Consider the following 18,345-nt stretch of genomic DNA (forward strand, 5'->3'; position numbering starts at 1 on the left):
GCACAGCCCAGTCCCTGCCTGCCCTGGCCTCTCCCCCACTCCCTAATGGGGTTTTTTCTTTCTACTCTTTTCAGGTCACTTGGAAACAAGGACCTGGCCTTTTCAAATCCTCCCTTTAAGCAATTCCCAGCAAAATGGGTTTGCAGCAGAGCTCTGTGATGATGTGCACAGCCCCCTGTTGCAAGAGGCATGGCTGCAATGTCTCAGAGACCCACTCTGCATTGCTCCTCCAGCCCTGTGGGGTTACTTCAGTTTTTCTTTCAAAATGTGTTCTTTGTACTGTGGCTCTAAGCACTACACCGAGACACAGATTCCTGTATCCTGAGGGCAACAGGATAACTCCTAATGTGATATGAAGCAGAGCAGTGGTTAAAGAGTTAATCTTCTGTAAAATCTATAAAGATCAGAGCAGAACAAAATGAATGTGGGCTACCATGCTGCCTCCACAAGCTAAAAAGTATTCAAAGGCACGATCATGAAATGTAATCTAAATTAATAAGTAACTGGAGTAGTGATGGTCCAAAGTAACCTGATGCCAGAATTATGAATGGTTCTAGCCATGCTTTCTAAATTATGCCCCCACTTTTAACTCTTTCTTATCTCCTGGTTTGCCACCTTCTTCCTCTGTTTTGGCCATTTCCGTGCCAAAGCAGAAAGGAAGAAGGGCAGCCTGAGAGGAAGCTTTCAACGACCAGCTGCTGATGGATGAGCTGAAGGGTTGCAAGAAGGGGTCAGATTCCAAGTGTCCATTAACAGCCTCTCTCAAATCACCTATGGAAAGCACGAACACTTTCTACCAGCTCTTAATGTGCTGACAGATGGGCTCTGGCCAGCCTTGCCACAGCACATTAAGGAGTTATTGCTCCTCATCCCCAGCTCCCTGCCCCAGTGGGAGCTTTTGCCTGCATCCTGCTTGCTCCTGAAGTGCCCGAGGCTACACCAAAACCAGGGCTGGGGTTAAAGGGAAGGCACTGGGCTGTGAGCTCCTGCAGCTGTGGCACAGGCACATCTTCCCCTGCATCCGGTGCTGCTGCAAGGATTAGTCATCAGCAGTCAGGCAGGGTTAGCTCAGGGTAGTAAATTCCTCTGGGCCAAGTAGAGCCTCCAGACCTTGACTGTCAGCCCCTGAAGAGCTGTGATTTTTTTCCTGTGGATGATCTCAGCTCAATGGACTTAGAGATTGGATCTGATCCTGTGACCTTTCTCACAGCACAAGTTGTTTGCTGAAATCAACCAGGACTTCTCAGGTGGGAAGGGATTGCTCCCATGGAGCAATGGTAAAGAATGGGAACAGGGGCAGCAGAGATTTCTGCTGACGTTCTTTGTTGAGAGGCATTTTCCCCAACTTGTTCTTTTTGGCATTAAAACTATACATTAATTGAAACAAAGTGCAATGAGACCTGAATCAGTGACCCATTTCTCCCATTTTTGTCAAAAGGTAGATACACATCAAATATTAAGTAAGAACTGGAAGATCTCTGTGCCACTGTCTGCAGCCAGCTTCCTGTTGTGTTAGATGTCACAATTTGTTATTAAAATCAGATACAGAGGAGGATTGGTAAACATGGGAGGATTGCTGAATGACCTGAGTACACTGCTGCTAAATCTCCACACACAGCTGCAGCAGAGCTGTGATTTCCCCAAACATTAAATTGATCACTAAATGGCCTCCTATGTACTCCAAAATGAGCTGGCAGGTGAGTGGGAAGGTTATGAGTTCCTGAGCTGTCCTGCCTGACCTGGGATGACCACAGTGTTTCTTCTTTGCAAGGTCTGCCAGCACACTGGCATTCCTTTCCAGCAGCGCCAGAGCTGACTGGATGAAGGCAATCTACATGGAGCTGATAAGACCTTGTGTGCTGTGCTGTATGGCAGAGCATGCTTGGAGAAGAAAAGCATATGAAGTTGGGTCTGCTCCAAGAAGAAAGTGTGCCAGCCTCGGGGTTATTTTTGCTAATGGAGTAAAAAGTCACTGAGAAGTGATGACCAGAACATAGAACAGCCTTCCTGTGGCATTTAAAGAGCAGAATATTCTTATCCAGTTATAAGAAGCCCGGCTGAATGCAATTTATTCACAATTTCAAAGAGCAAACATGGATGCTGAGCACCCTCCTTGCCCCCAGCCAACAGGGTACCCAGCTGATGTGGGGTCTCCTTCCCTGGGAGAAAAAAACCCTGGACTTTGCAATCTGGGGTTGAAACAGCTGCATCTCCCCGAGGCCATTGTACAGGGGGTTTTGTAAGAGGTGACTGTGGAAGGAATCTCATCTCCTGGCCCCACCCCAGCTCCAACCAAGGAGCTGTAACAAATCAGACAGGCAGTGTTCCAGGTTATAAAGTGCCCAGTGCCTACCGCTTCCCGCAGGCACAGCTTCTTCAGCTCCTCCAAGCGCTGCCGCAGCGTCTCTTCCAAAGCTTCTTGCCTGGACTTCAGAGCAGCCAGCATGTCTTTCTTGGCAGACTGAGAACTGTCTGACTCTTGGGAACCTGTCAATAAACAATGATTTCACTAGGCCAGCTGACAGCAGAACACACATCTGGAGTGCCTGTAATTTTACCACAGCCTGGACGCAGCCCTTCCAAAAAGAAATTGGACTGTGACATGAAGCAGGTGTTACCCAGGCACGTTTGTTTACAGCAAATCCTTAATGTTTAACAGTCAGAGATTCAACAGTGGAGAACATAAAGACATTTGTAACCATTATCTGGAAAAATAAAAGCAGCAAAATTATTCATCTAAAGATCTTAGAGGAAACCCACATACAATTCCCATGAAAGCTCCCAATGGCAAAGTACAGTTTACAAAACCCTGGAGATGCATTTTTTGGAAATTAAGTCTAGGAGAAACCATTTGACAATACAGCCTACTTCTTAAGAACTGCAATTATCCTTGTAGCAAACATGTAATTCAATCCACTTACAGGGCCTGTTCTATGAAAAACTATAATGGAACAAAATTACCTAGCAAGATTCCTGTAAAACACACCAAAAAACCCCAACCATAGCTCCTTCTGGAGTAGTAGCTGTTTCTTGTGAAGATGTAGGTCGAGATATTTAACTGCATGTCCAAATGGCCTGGCTTGTCAAGTGGCAATTACCAGCAACTCCCACTGAAGTAGGTCTGTGCATTAAGTCAGTCTCTGTTGCACAGATGCCATGACAACATTTGAAATTTCAGCTCTTCAGGGGAACTTCTTGATGAAGTAACATCATCCTTTTCACTATGTTTCCCCCACACACAATAAAGGATGGATATTCTCCTTATCCCTCCTTTTGCTGCTGGTGTATCAATAGAAACATTTTTTTTTACAGAAACGACCTATTCCCTGCCCCTCCTGAGCAATGGCACAGAGCAAGCCTTTATTATCTGCAGGAGTCAGATACAACAGGATGCTACATGGAATTTTCTGTGCACCTGTCATCAGATGGGGGTTAGAGAGGCCTCCAAGTATTCAATGAAAACACTCAGCCCAAGGAGGTTGAAAAAGCTGTTATTTCACAGAGCTTTGGAAGGAATCTGGGAACTAGTCTTTATTTTGGCAGCAAAACAGTGAAACTTGTGCTTTCAGCTTCATCTTTCATTGCTACTATTCCAGCAGACCATTAAAGCTAAATTGAAAGGGGATTGAAGCAAAAATTGCCACAAACAGTTCTGCATTGGCTCAGGGGGAGCAGAGAATCTCACAGATCTTTTCCACCAGAATTTTCTGCAGTTTTCATGAACAAAGACAGCTGGCATTTATTCAATGAAACACCACTCTGCTTCCTTACACCTTTTACTGGGCTGTCCTGAAGTGGGGATGGTGGAAGAGATCTCCCCAAAGGTCAGCCAGGCTGAGCATTATCAGACAAAGGAGGAGAACCTCACAGTAAGATATTTGTGTAATTGCTGTAGTCATCCTTGTTTTATTTGTGTTTGCCCTCGTAAAGCAACAAAACTCAACTCTGCAGACACGTCTGTGCTGGAAGAACTTGATGGGACCTTCTAGAGGAGCCCTGCATTTGCACTGGCAGGGAAACTCCTCTCCAGCACTTAGTAATTCTTAAAAGTAACCCTGGTGAGCAGTTACTAGCAAAACTGAGCTGCTGAATTTCTTCATGGACTTGTCAACAAACTGCCGAGTCCTGGTAAAAAGCTGCTCATGATTCCAGCAGATGTTTTGAACCTTTTTCTTTTTTTCTTTTATGACAACTTTAATGACCCATGTTTTCCTTTCAACTGCTCTTCCCCTTTCCTTCCTCTGTCTGCTCCATACCTCCACTGCAGCCTGAGATTTATTTTTAAAAGCTATTCCTTTTTGCTGTGTGGGTTGCCACAGCAGCTACACAGAAACATTTACAAGCACATGAACAGCCTGGCCAGACCCCTGTGCTGATCTGGGGTACGCCCACAAGAAGGAAACAAAAGGCTTCTGGCTGAGCTGATAGGGACCCAAATCAAGCCCAGACACTTCACAGCATCTGCTCCAGCTGAGCTTTCCCTGTGTGAGAACCATGCTGGTCTCAACCCTGACACAACTGGTGCACTGTCCAGTTGTCCACTGAATGCCCATTTTGCCATCTTTTTCACTGCTCCCACAAAACAAAGGAACTGGAGGGGACCTGGAAGCACACTGTCACATTCTGAGTGAAGCAATGGGATTAGTGCTGCAAACAAACTAATTCCTTCACTGGCACTAATGTTTGGTTTTGAATTTTTATTTAAAAGCTGAATTATTTTGCAGTGTATTATTAGATTTTTATTGGCTGGATTCTCTGCTAGTTCTCATGGGTGAAAAGGAACTGGAAACTTGATCAGTCAAGAGAACCACCACTGTATGAGATGACTGTAAATGAGCAGAGAACAATGCTTTGTATTGCTGGGTGCCTATGGATTCCATTAGAGGCATTTTATTTATAAATATGTATCAATCAATTTTATTTATAAATATGTATCAATCCTACCTTGAATAAGGCTGTGATCAGAGATCCACTTCTAAACCCAGTGGCAATTGACCCAAAAATGTCATGACAAATCAAAATACCATGAAAACAACCAAGAAATAAACAAAGACCAGCACAAATCAATCAAGCAGCTACTACCTTAAATCAGCCTTATTAGATATGGTCACTGAATCATGGCTGCCCGGTGCCTTCCAAAGGAGATCACCAACAGAGAAAAATCAGTCCTGAGAGATCAGTCCTAACACAAGAGGCTCCTGCTGCAACAGAAATGGTTGACTGGGAGGCTTGGAGGCTTTCTCAGGTTTTATCTCCCACAATTAGGGTTAATTCCTAATGGAGTAAATGGGAGAAATGTTGCTGAAACATGTAATTTTCCTGTATGGCATTTCAACCTTTTGGTGAAAATTACTTTTCAGCCTCCTTCCCATTTGCAGTGCAAGGATTTACCAAACTCTGCATTTTAAAACACGCTTCTGCAGAACCATCTGATGTCCCTAAATCAAAAAGGGTTGTGAAAATACGCCAGGTAGCAGGCACAAAGCCTTCTGTCTGGTGGGCACCAGGAACCTGCTGAACTTGGGGTTTGTTTTATGTGTATGTGCTCTTTCTTTCTCAGCATACAGGCCTTGGTGACCTAAATGTCCACTTAATGCCCTACTAATCTGTGGAAGCAGCACTCATCTTCTGATAACCACATAGCCTCTCTGGGTGATTTCTTCATCCACTGACATTCAGGAAAACATGAGCTGAGGAATGCAAGGGGAACATGGTCCTCCCTGTCCAACTCCTTCTCCAGCAGAATTCATGGCTGAATTCACCAATGCTAACAGGCTGGGTTCTGCTCACTTCCATACGGGTGAGGTCAGGACAGTCTTGGTGATGTTGAAGGGGACATGCAGCACATGGGTCACACCCCTGAAGGACCTGGTCAAGTATTATGCAGGTACAGGTCTGCTGGGGTCCAAGACAAGCTTTGCTTTAAAGCCTGCCAAAGGGGTGAGAGCAGACACCACTTTGGAGAGAAGAGTCATACCAGTGACTCGTTGGCTGTCCCTCTTTCCTCTATCTATTGTAGCAGAGTAGAATCAGCTTGGAAAAGGAATGAATGAGAAGGATGAAAGCAAGCAGGGAGGACAGAGGGGATGCTGAAGAGCAGAGAGAGCCAAGTCTTGGTGACACCAACTGTGAGGGGAGAGGAGAGGAGATGCCACAAGGTGGCTGAGCAGCAGCAGCAAGGCAAAAACACCCAGGCATCTCTTCTCTTTCTCATTCTCCAAGCCTCCTGCTCCAGGAAAAACACATCTAAATATGGCAAACCCTTCACACTACATCCGGCTGCTGGCTCCAGCTCCCTGGCATTTGGCTGAGGTCCCTGTGGCAGGTCCCCTGAGCAGGGAGGGAAGTTTCCCCCACGCTCGCTCCGCGCCAGAGCCCGGACTGACTCACTGCACCAGGATGTCAGCTCACAACAAGCAGCAGCCCCAGACAGCCCCTATCTCTGGTCTCTGCCCAACACATGGATTTCCTCTGCAGTGAGGGAGCTCAGCTGGAGCTCCTCCACACAGGATGTGCTCAGATATCCTCGTCCTCACCAGCCCCACACTCACTCGCGGGCCACGCGGGTGCTGCTTGTCCACCCCAGCACCCGCCAGGGCAGCCCAGCTGGGACACAGCCCTGCTGGATGCAGAGGCAGGGCTGGGAACTGCCTGGCTGGACTCTGCTGTGGTGTTTACAAATGTGAACAGGCCCCTGCACAGGAAACCTCCACTGCTGCAGAAGGAATGGGGCTCAGGCTGGAGGCTCCTTGAATGTGCCTGCGGAGCTAAAGCAGAGATGCTACTCTGGGGTATCTCCTCTGCCCACAGAGATGAAGAAGGTACTCTGGGGTTCAGCCCAACCATAACCCAGAGAACACAAGGCTCCTCACTAGCTTGGAGACCTGCAGAGCTCTTATGGCACAGACTGTGAAGGAAAAATCCACCTTAGAACCAACCTGGTTTTGTTCTGCTGGCTTTGATTTGGTTCCTGCCTGTGTGAAAGCAGAGATTTCACTCACAGGCAAATCTCTCCCCATATGTCCAGGGCTGGCCCACAGATCCTGAGTAGAAGATCCCTGAGCTAGATCACAGGAGCCCACTGTCCTAGGGAGGCCCTTTCAGATCCAAAATGAGGACAAAAGTTAGAGTCAGCTTGTCAGAAATGGACTTAGGCATCAAAATTACAAATCTGTACTGGACAGCCTGAGATCAAGAGTGTGGGAAAAATGGAGGAGCTGAGGCTTTGGTCTTGAATTGTTGTGATTTGTGAGGAAGCCACTTCCCAGTGCAAGACTCCATCTCCCCTCTGCTGTCTCTTGAGACTGTAAGTGATGTGGGGCAGCGACTGCCTTGTATTGCACAGCAGGATCTTCTCCAGACAGTGTGACAGCTGGAAGCAACAACAAACTTTTCCTCGCAGACTTGCTGCAAGCCCAGGGGAGACATGCCAGTTTTGGCATGCTCCTCATGGCTCTGACAGCCCCCCCAGTGAGGAGGAGTGAGATGGTGGGAGGAAATGACTACAATAATTTTCAGGAAAAAAATGACTGAGAATAATAGGGAAGTGGGGGCAAACAGAGATTCAGTCCTGACCTTGTGATTTCAAGTCACTTGAGATATTTATAGCCTGGAACTCTACTGTGGCCACTTAATCATTTACACTTATTCTCTCCAGTGTGCAGGCTGTACTGCGATAACCCATCATTGTTGTGGTTGTGTGCCGATAATCTTTGGCACAATGGGAGGAAACACAAAGCCTGGGACAGAGCCAGTGACTGTGCCCAGTGGGACAGACACTGAATGCCCCCTCCCATCCAGTGGGACAGGGATGGGCCACCTCCACCAGCCAGGCTCGAGGGAGGGGGATCTTGGAGCAGAGGGGTCTGAGTGTGGAAGCATTCCAGCATTTCTAATTCCCTGGTACCTGACCTATGCCAGACATCTTCTCTCAACACTTTCTTGTAGCTGCTGGAAGGCACACAGCAGCAGCAAACTCTGCAGCTCTCCTCAACATTTTGGGGAGAGCCCTGTCCTCAGAGCTGGCAGGATGTAACAGGCAGCTCTGAAGAAAGGAAGACAGAGGCAGCTGTGCTTGCCTGGCCCACCAGCAGCACCCTGACAGAAAGAGAGGTTCACACAGTCGTGTGAAGGCAGCCAGGTAGGCAGATCCACCTCCCCAGGACTGAAGAAATGACTCACCTGGTCAATGAACTCTGGGTGGGTCTAGTCACTAGTGCAATTCTGATGAGTCTATAAATCCTGTGCTCAGCCAGAAAGGTGCAGGGAGCACAGAAGTTCAGAAATAAAAGCATGGGCAGCTCCCAGTTTGGAATTTCCATACACTTAACCCTGATAGATGCTGGGCCTACCCCAGCTTTTCTGGGCCTAATTTTCTGCTGGCTTTCACAAGGCTACTGCTCTCTCCAGGTGTAAGAGCAGAAGCAGACCCCAGTGGTTTTTTTTTTTCCAGGAACACAAAAAGTCCATGTTTGAACATGGAAACAGGATTACTACCAAGTAGCTCTCACAAACTTAGGAATGGTGCCCAGGAGGCTGAGATCTTGGAAAGACCTTAAGAGCTTTCTTGGGGTACTTAACTTTATTTACTTTCCAGCAGGAGAGCTGGAAAAAATGCCAAACAAACAAAGACTTCCAACAACCCGACACCAATCTGGGAGCTGCTGAGCTACTGCAACTCCCCAAGCGATGGGAGGCACAGACAGTGGATTGTATACTTTGTCAGGAAGAGCTCAGGAGCAGAAAGGCAACTCTGTTTGCAGGCAAGGCAAGGAATTGCACAGCAAGCAGCTCTGGAAGCACTGCACATTTTAACCCCTTGCTGAACATTTTCCAAGCAGGGTTTTAAGAGACATGAGGGATACAGTGATGCAGAGCTAATCTTCTACATCAGTGTGGGTTCAGTTTTAAAGCATTTGCATTGTTAGATAGGTTCTTCCTTTGTCCAAGCCTGAGAAGGTTATTCTCTGCTGTTACACATCTCAACACATTTGGTTTTGATAAATGGATGTATGCTTAACAGAAGGTATTTAATTGTCTGAAACTGTTAATTATGGTGATACTAGAAACCTTGCCCTCCTGGAAAGCTCACCTAAGCAGCTTCAAGCTCTTTGCTAAATATCACCTGCTGCTTTAAGCCTGCAGTGACATTTCTCACTGTTTTACATACAGCTTGCCTGGTTCAGACAGACAGAAAAGTATCAGAGAGGCACAACCTTCTCACCTGCCTTCTCCAGTCCTTCTCTCCTCCTGCTCTAGCTTTCCTCTGCATCACCTTCCCTTGGGTTTCTCTCACATCTTCCTCACATAGGGAAGTGCTTTAAACCACAAGGAGAAACCTTCAGGGCCCTGACACTAGTTTGGTAGAGTGCTAGGGAACAGTTCTGTTGAAGCTGGGGCAGCAGCCAAATCCCAGCAACAGAGAGGCAAAGCAGATGTGCACTCAGTGAAGAAGGCACCCTGTTTCAGCAATGCTGGGGAACTTCACCAGCTCCCGGCCTCAGTTTCCCTTGTGAACTGCACTGGGTGACTGCTTCCTCACTGCTGGCTGGGCACTCCTTCACAAACCCATCTGCCTTAGGATAAGCTGCATACCAAGGGATATTAGGGTAGAAATTGTGGAGACCAGGTTTCAGCTGGAAATTGAGAGGTTGAAGATGACATCCTGGAGTTGAGGAGGAAACAAGTGGTGTTGAAGAGAGAGGGGGAGGCTGCTGCCTGTGCTGTTTGTGGAGCAACGTGCTGAGAGATAGACTGCCACCTGGACAGACAGAAAAGCTAAAGGGAAGTGACTTTCATTTCTGCAGTGCAGCATCTGGCTGCTCCCCATTATACCATGGCCATGGCCCTTCCCACCACACTCCCTCCAGTTACAGGACAAAGGACCTACCTGATGACAGAAGACTCCCGCTGCTTCCACTGATAATTTTGCCTTTACTCCCCATGTTGGCCAGCTTTGAGGTCTTGAGGGTTCCAGTTTCAGTCAGGTCAATTGCAATCTCACTCAGGCTTCTTGCAGCATGAATCTTGGACTGGAGGTGGACACAGGAGTTAGTAATGATTTAACGCCTTTTGAAAGCTCACAGAAAGAAAAAGACCTTTTGCTGTGGCAGGAAACAGGCCTCCACAGCAAACTTGGATTATTTTACAAGAATAGAAGCAATCTGGCACAGTATTCACTGCTGGACTTTTTACATTCTTAAGTGGGTACAATTCTGGCACTGCTTCCTGTTTGGGTTTTTCTCTGCTTTGCCATGCACATTTTTCTCTCTTAAACAAAGGATGTATGCAGTCACTGTTTTACCACATACAATAAGAAACTTTCAGAAATACCATCATAATAACCTGCTGAAAAGCTCAAAGGCTAAAGACCATCTCCAGCATCTAAAGGAAGCCAGAAGGGGCCTTCACAAATCATCAATAAGCTTTGGAACAAGACACATTGGGGACATGCCTTAAATGGGCTGTCATGAGAAGCTGGAAGAAAATACTGACAGGAAAACACATTCAGGTTATTGTCCAGACTAACAAGCTGCATGCAATGCCCCTACTGTGAGGGACCTCTGCAAAGCATTAACATTACTCCTGAGGAAACAACAGCCAGCCCAGCTCAGTAACTGGCCACATTAGGGCATGGCCATTGTTCCCCACCAAATGTCAACAAGATTGTTGCAATTTGTAATTACAAGAAAGTAAATAATGCACAGTATGTAAACCAATAGAATACAATAAAATAGAGTAATAGAGTATAATAGAATAGAATATTTCAGCTGAAATGGACCCCCAACAGTCATCTCAGTCCATTGCTCAAATCTTACAAGCCCTGTGCTTCTGAGCTTCAATTATTCTGTCCTTGCAGGGCCACTGACCTGCAATTTTAATTTCCTAGAAGACAGAAAGCTGTTGGCACATTTTGCCAAGACTCTCCAACTGCAAGAAGAGTTTTATCCAAAAGGGGGTGAAGCCCCAGCTCAAGATCACTTGAGCATTCACCTCTGCACGTTCTCAAGGCCAGAAGAGACTCAGCCCTGGCCATAGAGCTCAGGAGATGGGCACATCCTTACTGTGCTAACAAATCAAAGCTGATTGATGTCCACATAACAGGGTGTGATCTGTTCCCACTGCAAGTAACATGAAACAGGGCAACAAGGAATGCTTGTCATGATGGGATCTTCAGTGTTACTACACATCCTCAGGAAGAAGAAACCATTCCAACAAGAAATAAGCCTGAATTGATGGCTGAGTGTTCATCACTGAGCTCCTTAGTTCTGTTACTGATGTACTGTGGGGCTTTGGGTAAGACACTTAAGGTTAATTTCTTAGTGATCCCCACCTCTGTTTGCATACCAGTGAAATAATAAGGGCAGAAAAATGTCTCCCTGTAGTACACTGTATTTCTAAGATTCATTTAAGACTGAAAATGAAGACAGCACTGGGACAGCCTTACACTGAAAACACCCTCAGAAGTATTATCATAATTTAATATTCTTGGGTATTTACAGGCTCCATCATTGCCATTCTGAGGTACCCAAATGCCTCACAACAACCCCAATAACAGGGCATGTGTTCTCACTTGTTTGCACACATTGCAGTGCTTGAGTGCAGTGGCTGAACTACCTGACAAGATATCAGAGCAGATCAGTCAACCAGTACTGGCCCTCTTCAACTAATGTTGTAACCAGTTAGACACTTCTCATATCTGGCAGTTCCTCCCTAGATCAGCCCCAGGAGAAGGACAGCACTCTTTAGCTTCTTGGATCAGATGTTTCTGGTTAGAAAGAAGGCCTGTGAAACATCTTCTTCAAATAGTTCTGGAAGGTTAGTTCCAGGTGAAGAGGAAAATCACTGCTTTTATCTAATGAGATTTCCTTCTACTGAAGCCTTGATTAGAAGCCTAAGCATGAACTGCTGGCTTGCTGCAATGCCAGACCTTTGGAGGTAACAAGCCTTCAAACTTCCTTTGTCCTGCTGATAAATCCCTTGCAGGAGTGTACATGCTGTATAACCCTATATATCTGTAGGGTTGTGTGTACTTTGTATAACCCCAGGAACAGCTACGTTGATCAAACCCAGCGTCTGCCTGACCCAACACACTGAGTCCTGGCAGTGGATGCCTCAGAAAGGCACAAACCCCAAGTCTGCATAGACAGATGCATCCCTGTAGTTTATTTCCACTCATTTTCAGAATGCAAATTAGGGCACACTCTGGCCCTACCTGTCTGACTGGGCACCAACCAAAGTGCTGAGTGAAGGCATTGTGATTGCTGAGTGCTGCTGTGGTCTGGCCAAGCCAGCAGTGGCTGGAAGTGTACATAGGGCAAATGAAAAAGTGATATAAGACCAAAGCCTGGCATCCCTGGACCAAAGAGAGAAGAAGAACAAACCAGCAGACAAGATCAGCAGGGGAGAATGAGCCACCTCTGCAGAGGGTACAATTCAAACCTGCTGAAACCATAGAAGGTTTTAGATCCAACCACAGTTGTGCTAATGGTGCCCTGCACTGAACAGTGCAGATGAAACATCTCCTGAAAGGAAGTGGGTTAATTTTCCTTGCTGCTCAGCCCCTGCTGCCTACAGCAATGCCAATCACCATCGGGTGGTCTCGTGCATTGGACAGGCTCTCAGCAGCAGCAGGAATCAGAGCAACAGCTCATTTCACACAGGCCACTGAGCAGCAGCCAGCTCTGGCCCGTGCAGGCTGTGTGCTGCAGCACAGCACTGCAAAGCTGGGTTACACCCCATTAGTGCTCCCCCAAGCCCCACAGTCCCTCCAGGCTCAGAAATTTGAAAGCACTTAGCGCAGACCTGCCAAGTCTCATTTACATGGAGGAAGACTGGCTCATTCATGAGTCATTTCAAAGCATGGGGCCAAACTGATCCCCAGTGCTGTTCTGACAGGGTCAGAGGGTGAAGAAAAACCCATAAGTGAAATGAGGAAGAAGATGGACACGAGGGATGAATCTATCCCTCTTGCTGTAGTGATGGGGCTTTGCTGGAGGTGCTTTTTTGAAACCATTGGTCTATTTTCTACCAGTTCATTCAGCCAAAAAAGCCTTGCACTTGGAGGAACGTGGTGTTGAATATTCCCACAAAATGTGACTTCTCAAGGCCAAGTGCTTGATTGACTCAGTGCAGTCAACAGAGCAAAGACATGCCTTCAAGTCCTGCTGCATCTGTCTCCTGAAAAAAAAGGGAAGCTGACAGGAGTTCTGCATGCTGACAAGCTCACTTGGGAAGCTGGGGATCTTTTCAGTGTCCACGTTACGCTTCGATTGCGGGGAGAGAGAGAGACAGATCAGCAGGGAGTGAGACGCTGGGAAGCTGGCAGGAGTTCAGCATGGAGCAAGGCTGGGACCTCACTTGCAAAAGGGTCAGAATCCAGGCAAAGCGGATTTTATTTCTTTTTAAAATCAAGTGAAGGGTTTTCTTTCCAGTGGAGCTGTTGGTCCAGATCCAACTGGTGCCCAGTTATGTGAGGAGCAGAGTTCAAGCTTTCTTTATCACTATGTCACATCTCCCACCATCTAATCTACATCACTGGAGCAAAGGCTCAGCTGTACAGTGAGCTCCAGCAGGCTTTTTCCTCTAAGTTTGTTTTTATTTTTCTTTCTTTTGTCAAAATGATATGAAATGCCAAGTTTGGACATGAAAGGAAGGAATAGCTAAGTTTTGCTTTGAAGTTGAGGATTCAATTGAAGTGGGGCCTGAGATTTAAGGGGCTGCAAACCCATGCGACCTGAAACTCAATAAATGTTTGTCTAGGCCCCTGAGAGCTGAACCAAAGACATTTCACATCACCCCACTCTGGGGTATGATTTACTAGTTTCCCAAAGTGAAGCTCATATGAGCACTGTGTCCTTGAAGTGACCAGCAGGATGAACAGATCAATTAAAATTGATGGATCTATCAATATTGACAGTGTCACGTCAAAGATGAGGACAACAGATGAAAATACCGGTTCCCTTAAGAGAAAGGGACAAAAATATTTGTATGCCTCAACTTCAAAGCCTCAGCATGACCACTGGGATTATTGTGACAAAGCATGCTGACATGGTCACAGACGTGACAGGTTGACAAACGAGGGCTGGTGGGTGGTGCTGCCTGTAGGAGTGTGAGAGAGGGGAGATAAAACTGAAACACAATCTGCCAACAACAAAAGGAGTCACTGAAGGGAAGTCCTGGGTGTTTCAGAGACCCAGTTTCTTACCAAAGAAATGGGAGGAGGAGGGAATCTCCTTTTGTTTGTTGGTTGCTTGTGACCTAAATACCTTGCAGTTAGATCAGCAAATCCATCTTGCTAAAGTAAAAAAAAATAAACTTCTATTTGCTTGAAATTTATCCCTGAGTTGACAGAGAGAACTGTGCACTGCCCTGATGGTCCTGAGCAGAGAAGGGGGACAGGAAAGCTTCCCTTGGTATCAGTGAAAAAGCAATTTTGTCCATATTACAGCTGTCACGTAGGCAGGGCTACATCCCTAAATTCAATACAGATACAACTATGGTGAAACACGGATTTTTGCATTAGATGAGACACGGCCAAAGTGACTGCAACCATGCCCAAGGCATTCAAAAGCCCTACCCCCTCTAAAATAAAGTCACAGAGCTCATGATGGGGAAAGCAATGTCAGAAGGGCTTAGGACGAGTGGGACTACCAGCACACTCATGGTCCTCCACATAATTCCAGACAGCCAACTTGATTCATTTAACTGGCAGAAAAAATAATGCACTAAGGAAAAGCAGAAAAAAAAGAATTATTTTTCTGCCAGTTTAGTGGGCTGAAGGGGCTCGTGAAGGGACCTGATAGGGCCAGGGCCTGAGCAAGGAATGATGCACCCCCAGCCTGAAAACATACACAGTGCTTTCAACAAGCAAGATGTTAAGATTGTTTCAGGCATTTGGAGGATCATCACCTGCACATTCTGACATTTCACCAGAGATGAGGACCAATGCAGACACCCACTCAGTACAGACACTGTCTTCTCTGTGAAGCTTTACACCAGCATGCTCATATGGGGAGGGAAGTCTGCCTGAGAAGTCTTTTCTCTGTATCAAAGTAATCTCAAAGTGATCAAAGCAATCTCCTGCTGTTCTGGGTATGCCTAAAATTACTGATGAAAAGAATTAAGAGGAAGAACACATAGTCCTCTGGTTTCAAGGTGGTTTCTTTTGTGTTGCGTGGCCCTTTGTGCAGCACAAGTTTGCGACAACTCCTTGTACAGCCAGGCTGCCAAGCCTCCTGCCCCCTGTTAAAATAATATCCCTACCCCTCCTTTCCAGGAAAATACAATAGTAAAAATCAAGGCACAGCAAGAAGAATCCAGAGACAGTTGTAGGTTGTGAAGCTACTTTGAACCCAGTTATTGGAAGCTGCTCTAACTTTATGACAGACGTGGAAGACGTGGAAGCCATCCAGACAGGGATGTTGACCCCATCTGCTTGCTAACTTTGGCTCCTTCAATTTGGCCACAGTTCAATACAATCTTTCCTTAGTCCTTACTCCCATAGGCATGAATTGGAATACAAATTTTCTCAATCTGGTCAGGACTAGAAAATATCTTCAGTCGATTTGCCTTTTTTTTTGATCATGAACAGAAAGGGAGGGCAGAAAAGAAGCCACCATCTGGACTTGATGTGGCTGGGACTATGGGGACTGAGAAAGACTCACCCACTACAACTGGCACTTCTCATGCTTACCTTGCTTTGCTTCCTGTCCAGGTAGAACTGATGTTGACTAATGGCCATAGCCCAGATAGACTTTATTAATGCTGGACAGGCGTACCACGTATGCACGGCAATGCCACTATGCCCAAAAGTCCTCCTGGTCACAGATGCCCTGGAGAGGAGAAAAGGATGAACTAGGGTTACACAAAGGTTTCACCAGATTGCGTTCTGTGGCAGAACCTGTCACAGATCTCATAGTAAAAGCTGCTGTCTTTACTGTGTACACCCTTGTGTTAATGGGAAAAAAAAGCTTAGAAACCAGCAATAAATATCTAATTGAGCTGGGAGAGCATTTACTTCAAATATCTCCTCAAGATAGCAATCTCCAGAGGACTAACAGTAAAGATCATCCAGTTTGCCCAGCTCAGACTGTATCCCTGGGTTTGGTTGATGCTGACTTGCTGCATATCCCAGGTGAGCCACCAAGGCCAAAGCCTTCATTAATCCTCTGTGTCTCATCACATGCAGAGACATCTGAGCCCAGGTCCACACACTCTCCACTGCCTCTGGCTTTGGACAGTAGCTCCCAAATATCAGGATCCAGGTAACAACTGAAGATCCACAGGATCAAAGGCTGCTTTAGGGAGTGTGTGAGGAACTTTTAATGAACCTTGATTTCCCCACTTGTAAACAGATGTAGCAGGATTTGCCACATGGTATGGGGGCAGGGAGTTGTGAGGCTCAGAGGGGCTGCCTAGTGCCCTGGAGAGAAGAATGGGACTCGGTGATTAGCTGAGTGAATTTAAAAACAGGAAAAATAAGAGCTAAATATTTCCTCTCTGGGACTCCCAATTGTTCTCAAACATTAGCAAAAAAACACAGGTTAGGTTTCCCCATGCTTACACAGCTGTACAAATGTGATTGATTATTCCTCCCCATCCCTCAAAAGCAACCCCACCAGCAGAGCCCCTGACACCAGCAGAGTGCAGATCCAGGCTCTCAGTCTGAATCTGTGGAACTCCTCCCACTGCAGGGATGGAGCTCTGGCTGGAATAAACCACACCACTCACCTACAGAGCCCCAAATAAATAGGGCCTCCTCTCCAGTCTGTCAAGATGGGTGTTGTGGTAGAGCAGGATTATGAAATGATGTGACATGAGTACAGAGGCTCACTCAGAAATGTGACACTTTTATGGACATGGATGGTGAGGACGGACCAGTGCAAGAGACAGCCCGGGGTGTGCTACAGAGGGGTGCCAGAGTCCACAGTCAGCAGAGACTTTGAGCCATGCAGGTGGAGGTGACACTGCAGGACAGCCCAGCACCTCTACTGTGCCACGTAAGGGGGAGTCAACTCCACCAGCACTCACAAGTCCTCAAATCCTGCACCTGTATTTGCACTGGCCACCTCTCTTCTGGTGCTTGTGGGCCACTGCCTTGTCCAAAGTTGGAGGTGAACATGGAGAGGTGAACAGTTGAAGAAAGTTGTGATAGAGCCAAGAATGAAAGAAAACCAGAACTGCAGCAAAATGAGAATTACTGGCAATGTTCAGTCTGGGAGAGGGCTGACAGCCATTGCATAAGGGCTTTTTCAGTGCTTCAAAATGTGTTAAAGTCAAATTATGGAGCTACAAATCAGAGTGAAATTTCTGAGAGAGCAGCCGTGGCCAATGCAAACAAGGTCTGAGACAACTGGGCTCTCATGTTTCCGAGTCACCCTGTGCTAAGTCCTTTCCTTGTGAATGGGGCTAGAGACCTTGTCCTATTACCAGCATTGTTCTTGTGAGAAAAGTCTCCATGGATGCAACAGGACAGCGGCTGATGGTGCTGGGCTGCCTCATTTCTGTCACTGGACAGGGAATGAAGGCTGTGCTGGGAGGTGTTCTTGAAGGTGAGACTGGAGAGTGGATCCAGCTCTGGATGCTTTATATTGGTCTAAGGACAAAAGCACTGCAGCACACTGGCACATAAAGCTCTAAGGAAATTAAGGCACTCAAACATGGGCTGAAGCCTTAATTCTAGTGTCATCCTGTTCAGTTCAAACTCTTGAATTCTTAGAAACATATTCTGCAGATCATTCATCTTTTCACTGTAAAAGCAGTGATTTTTAATTTTTTTTTTTCCTTTTTGGAAGCTGTACATGTTTCTCATCAAAATAGCAGACTCCATTAGAACAATCTGCAGACTGTTGGTCAGAGCTGTGGACTTGCTTTTCACAGCCGTGTTTGAAGACCTGAGAGATATGGATCATGGGTGTTTTTTCCATGACTTCCCTCCATGCATGCTATATGTGCTATGGAATTAATCCTGTTGACAGCCCCTAAAAGGTATCATTTTCCTCCTTTATGGGATAAGTAACTGCAGTGAAAGGAGGTTAAATGGCTTGTTGGGGACAGGAAGCCATGGGCAGAGGCAGGGCTTAAAACATACATTGTGCTGCCCAGCCCTGGCCACAACCATGGAGCTGTGCTCGCTCTCCTGACTGTGGCTTTGCTGACTCAGGCTCTGGTTTGGCTGGGAGGACAGGAATGTGGAGAGAGCACTGCGTTGGCTACTCCTCCGCCTCCACACGCTGAACAATTCCTCACAGGAGTCCATCCCACATGGCTGGGAGACTACAACCAGAGCTGTCTTCCCACCGCTGCAACGTGCTACACTGCATTACAGCCTGAGTACCAGTTCCA

General features: G+C 46.6%; 1 protein-coding gene across 9 annotated transcripts in view; it reads right to left on the reverse strand.

Moving 5' to 3' along the window:
- FRMD4A (FERM domain containing 4A) overlaps positions 1–18,345 on the reverse strand; it is a 356,537-nt gene that overhangs the window by 19,008 nt on the left and 319,184 nt on the right. For all 9 annotated transcript variants that reach the window (XM_064421808.1, XM_064421806.1, XM_064421809.1 and 6 more), the window contains 3 exons: positions 15,695–15,833; positions 9,890–10,031; positions 2,354–2,487 (listed from right to left, as the gene is read on the reverse strand). In XM_064421808.1, the coding sequence (XP_064277878.1) occupies positions 2,354–2,487; positions 9,890–10,031; positions 15,695–15,833 (415 nt within the window). The remainder of the gene's footprint in view (positions 1–2,353; positions 2,488–9,889; positions 10,032–15,694; positions 15,834–18,345) is intronic.

This window comes from Passer domesticus, chromosome 5, assembly GCF_036417665.1.
Source record: "Passer domesticus isolate bPasDom1 chromosome 5, bPasDom1.hap1, whole genome shotgun sequence".
Classification (NCBI taxonomy): domain Eukaryota; kingdom Metazoa; phylum Chordata; class Aves; order Passeriformes; family Passeridae; genus Passer; species Passer domesticus.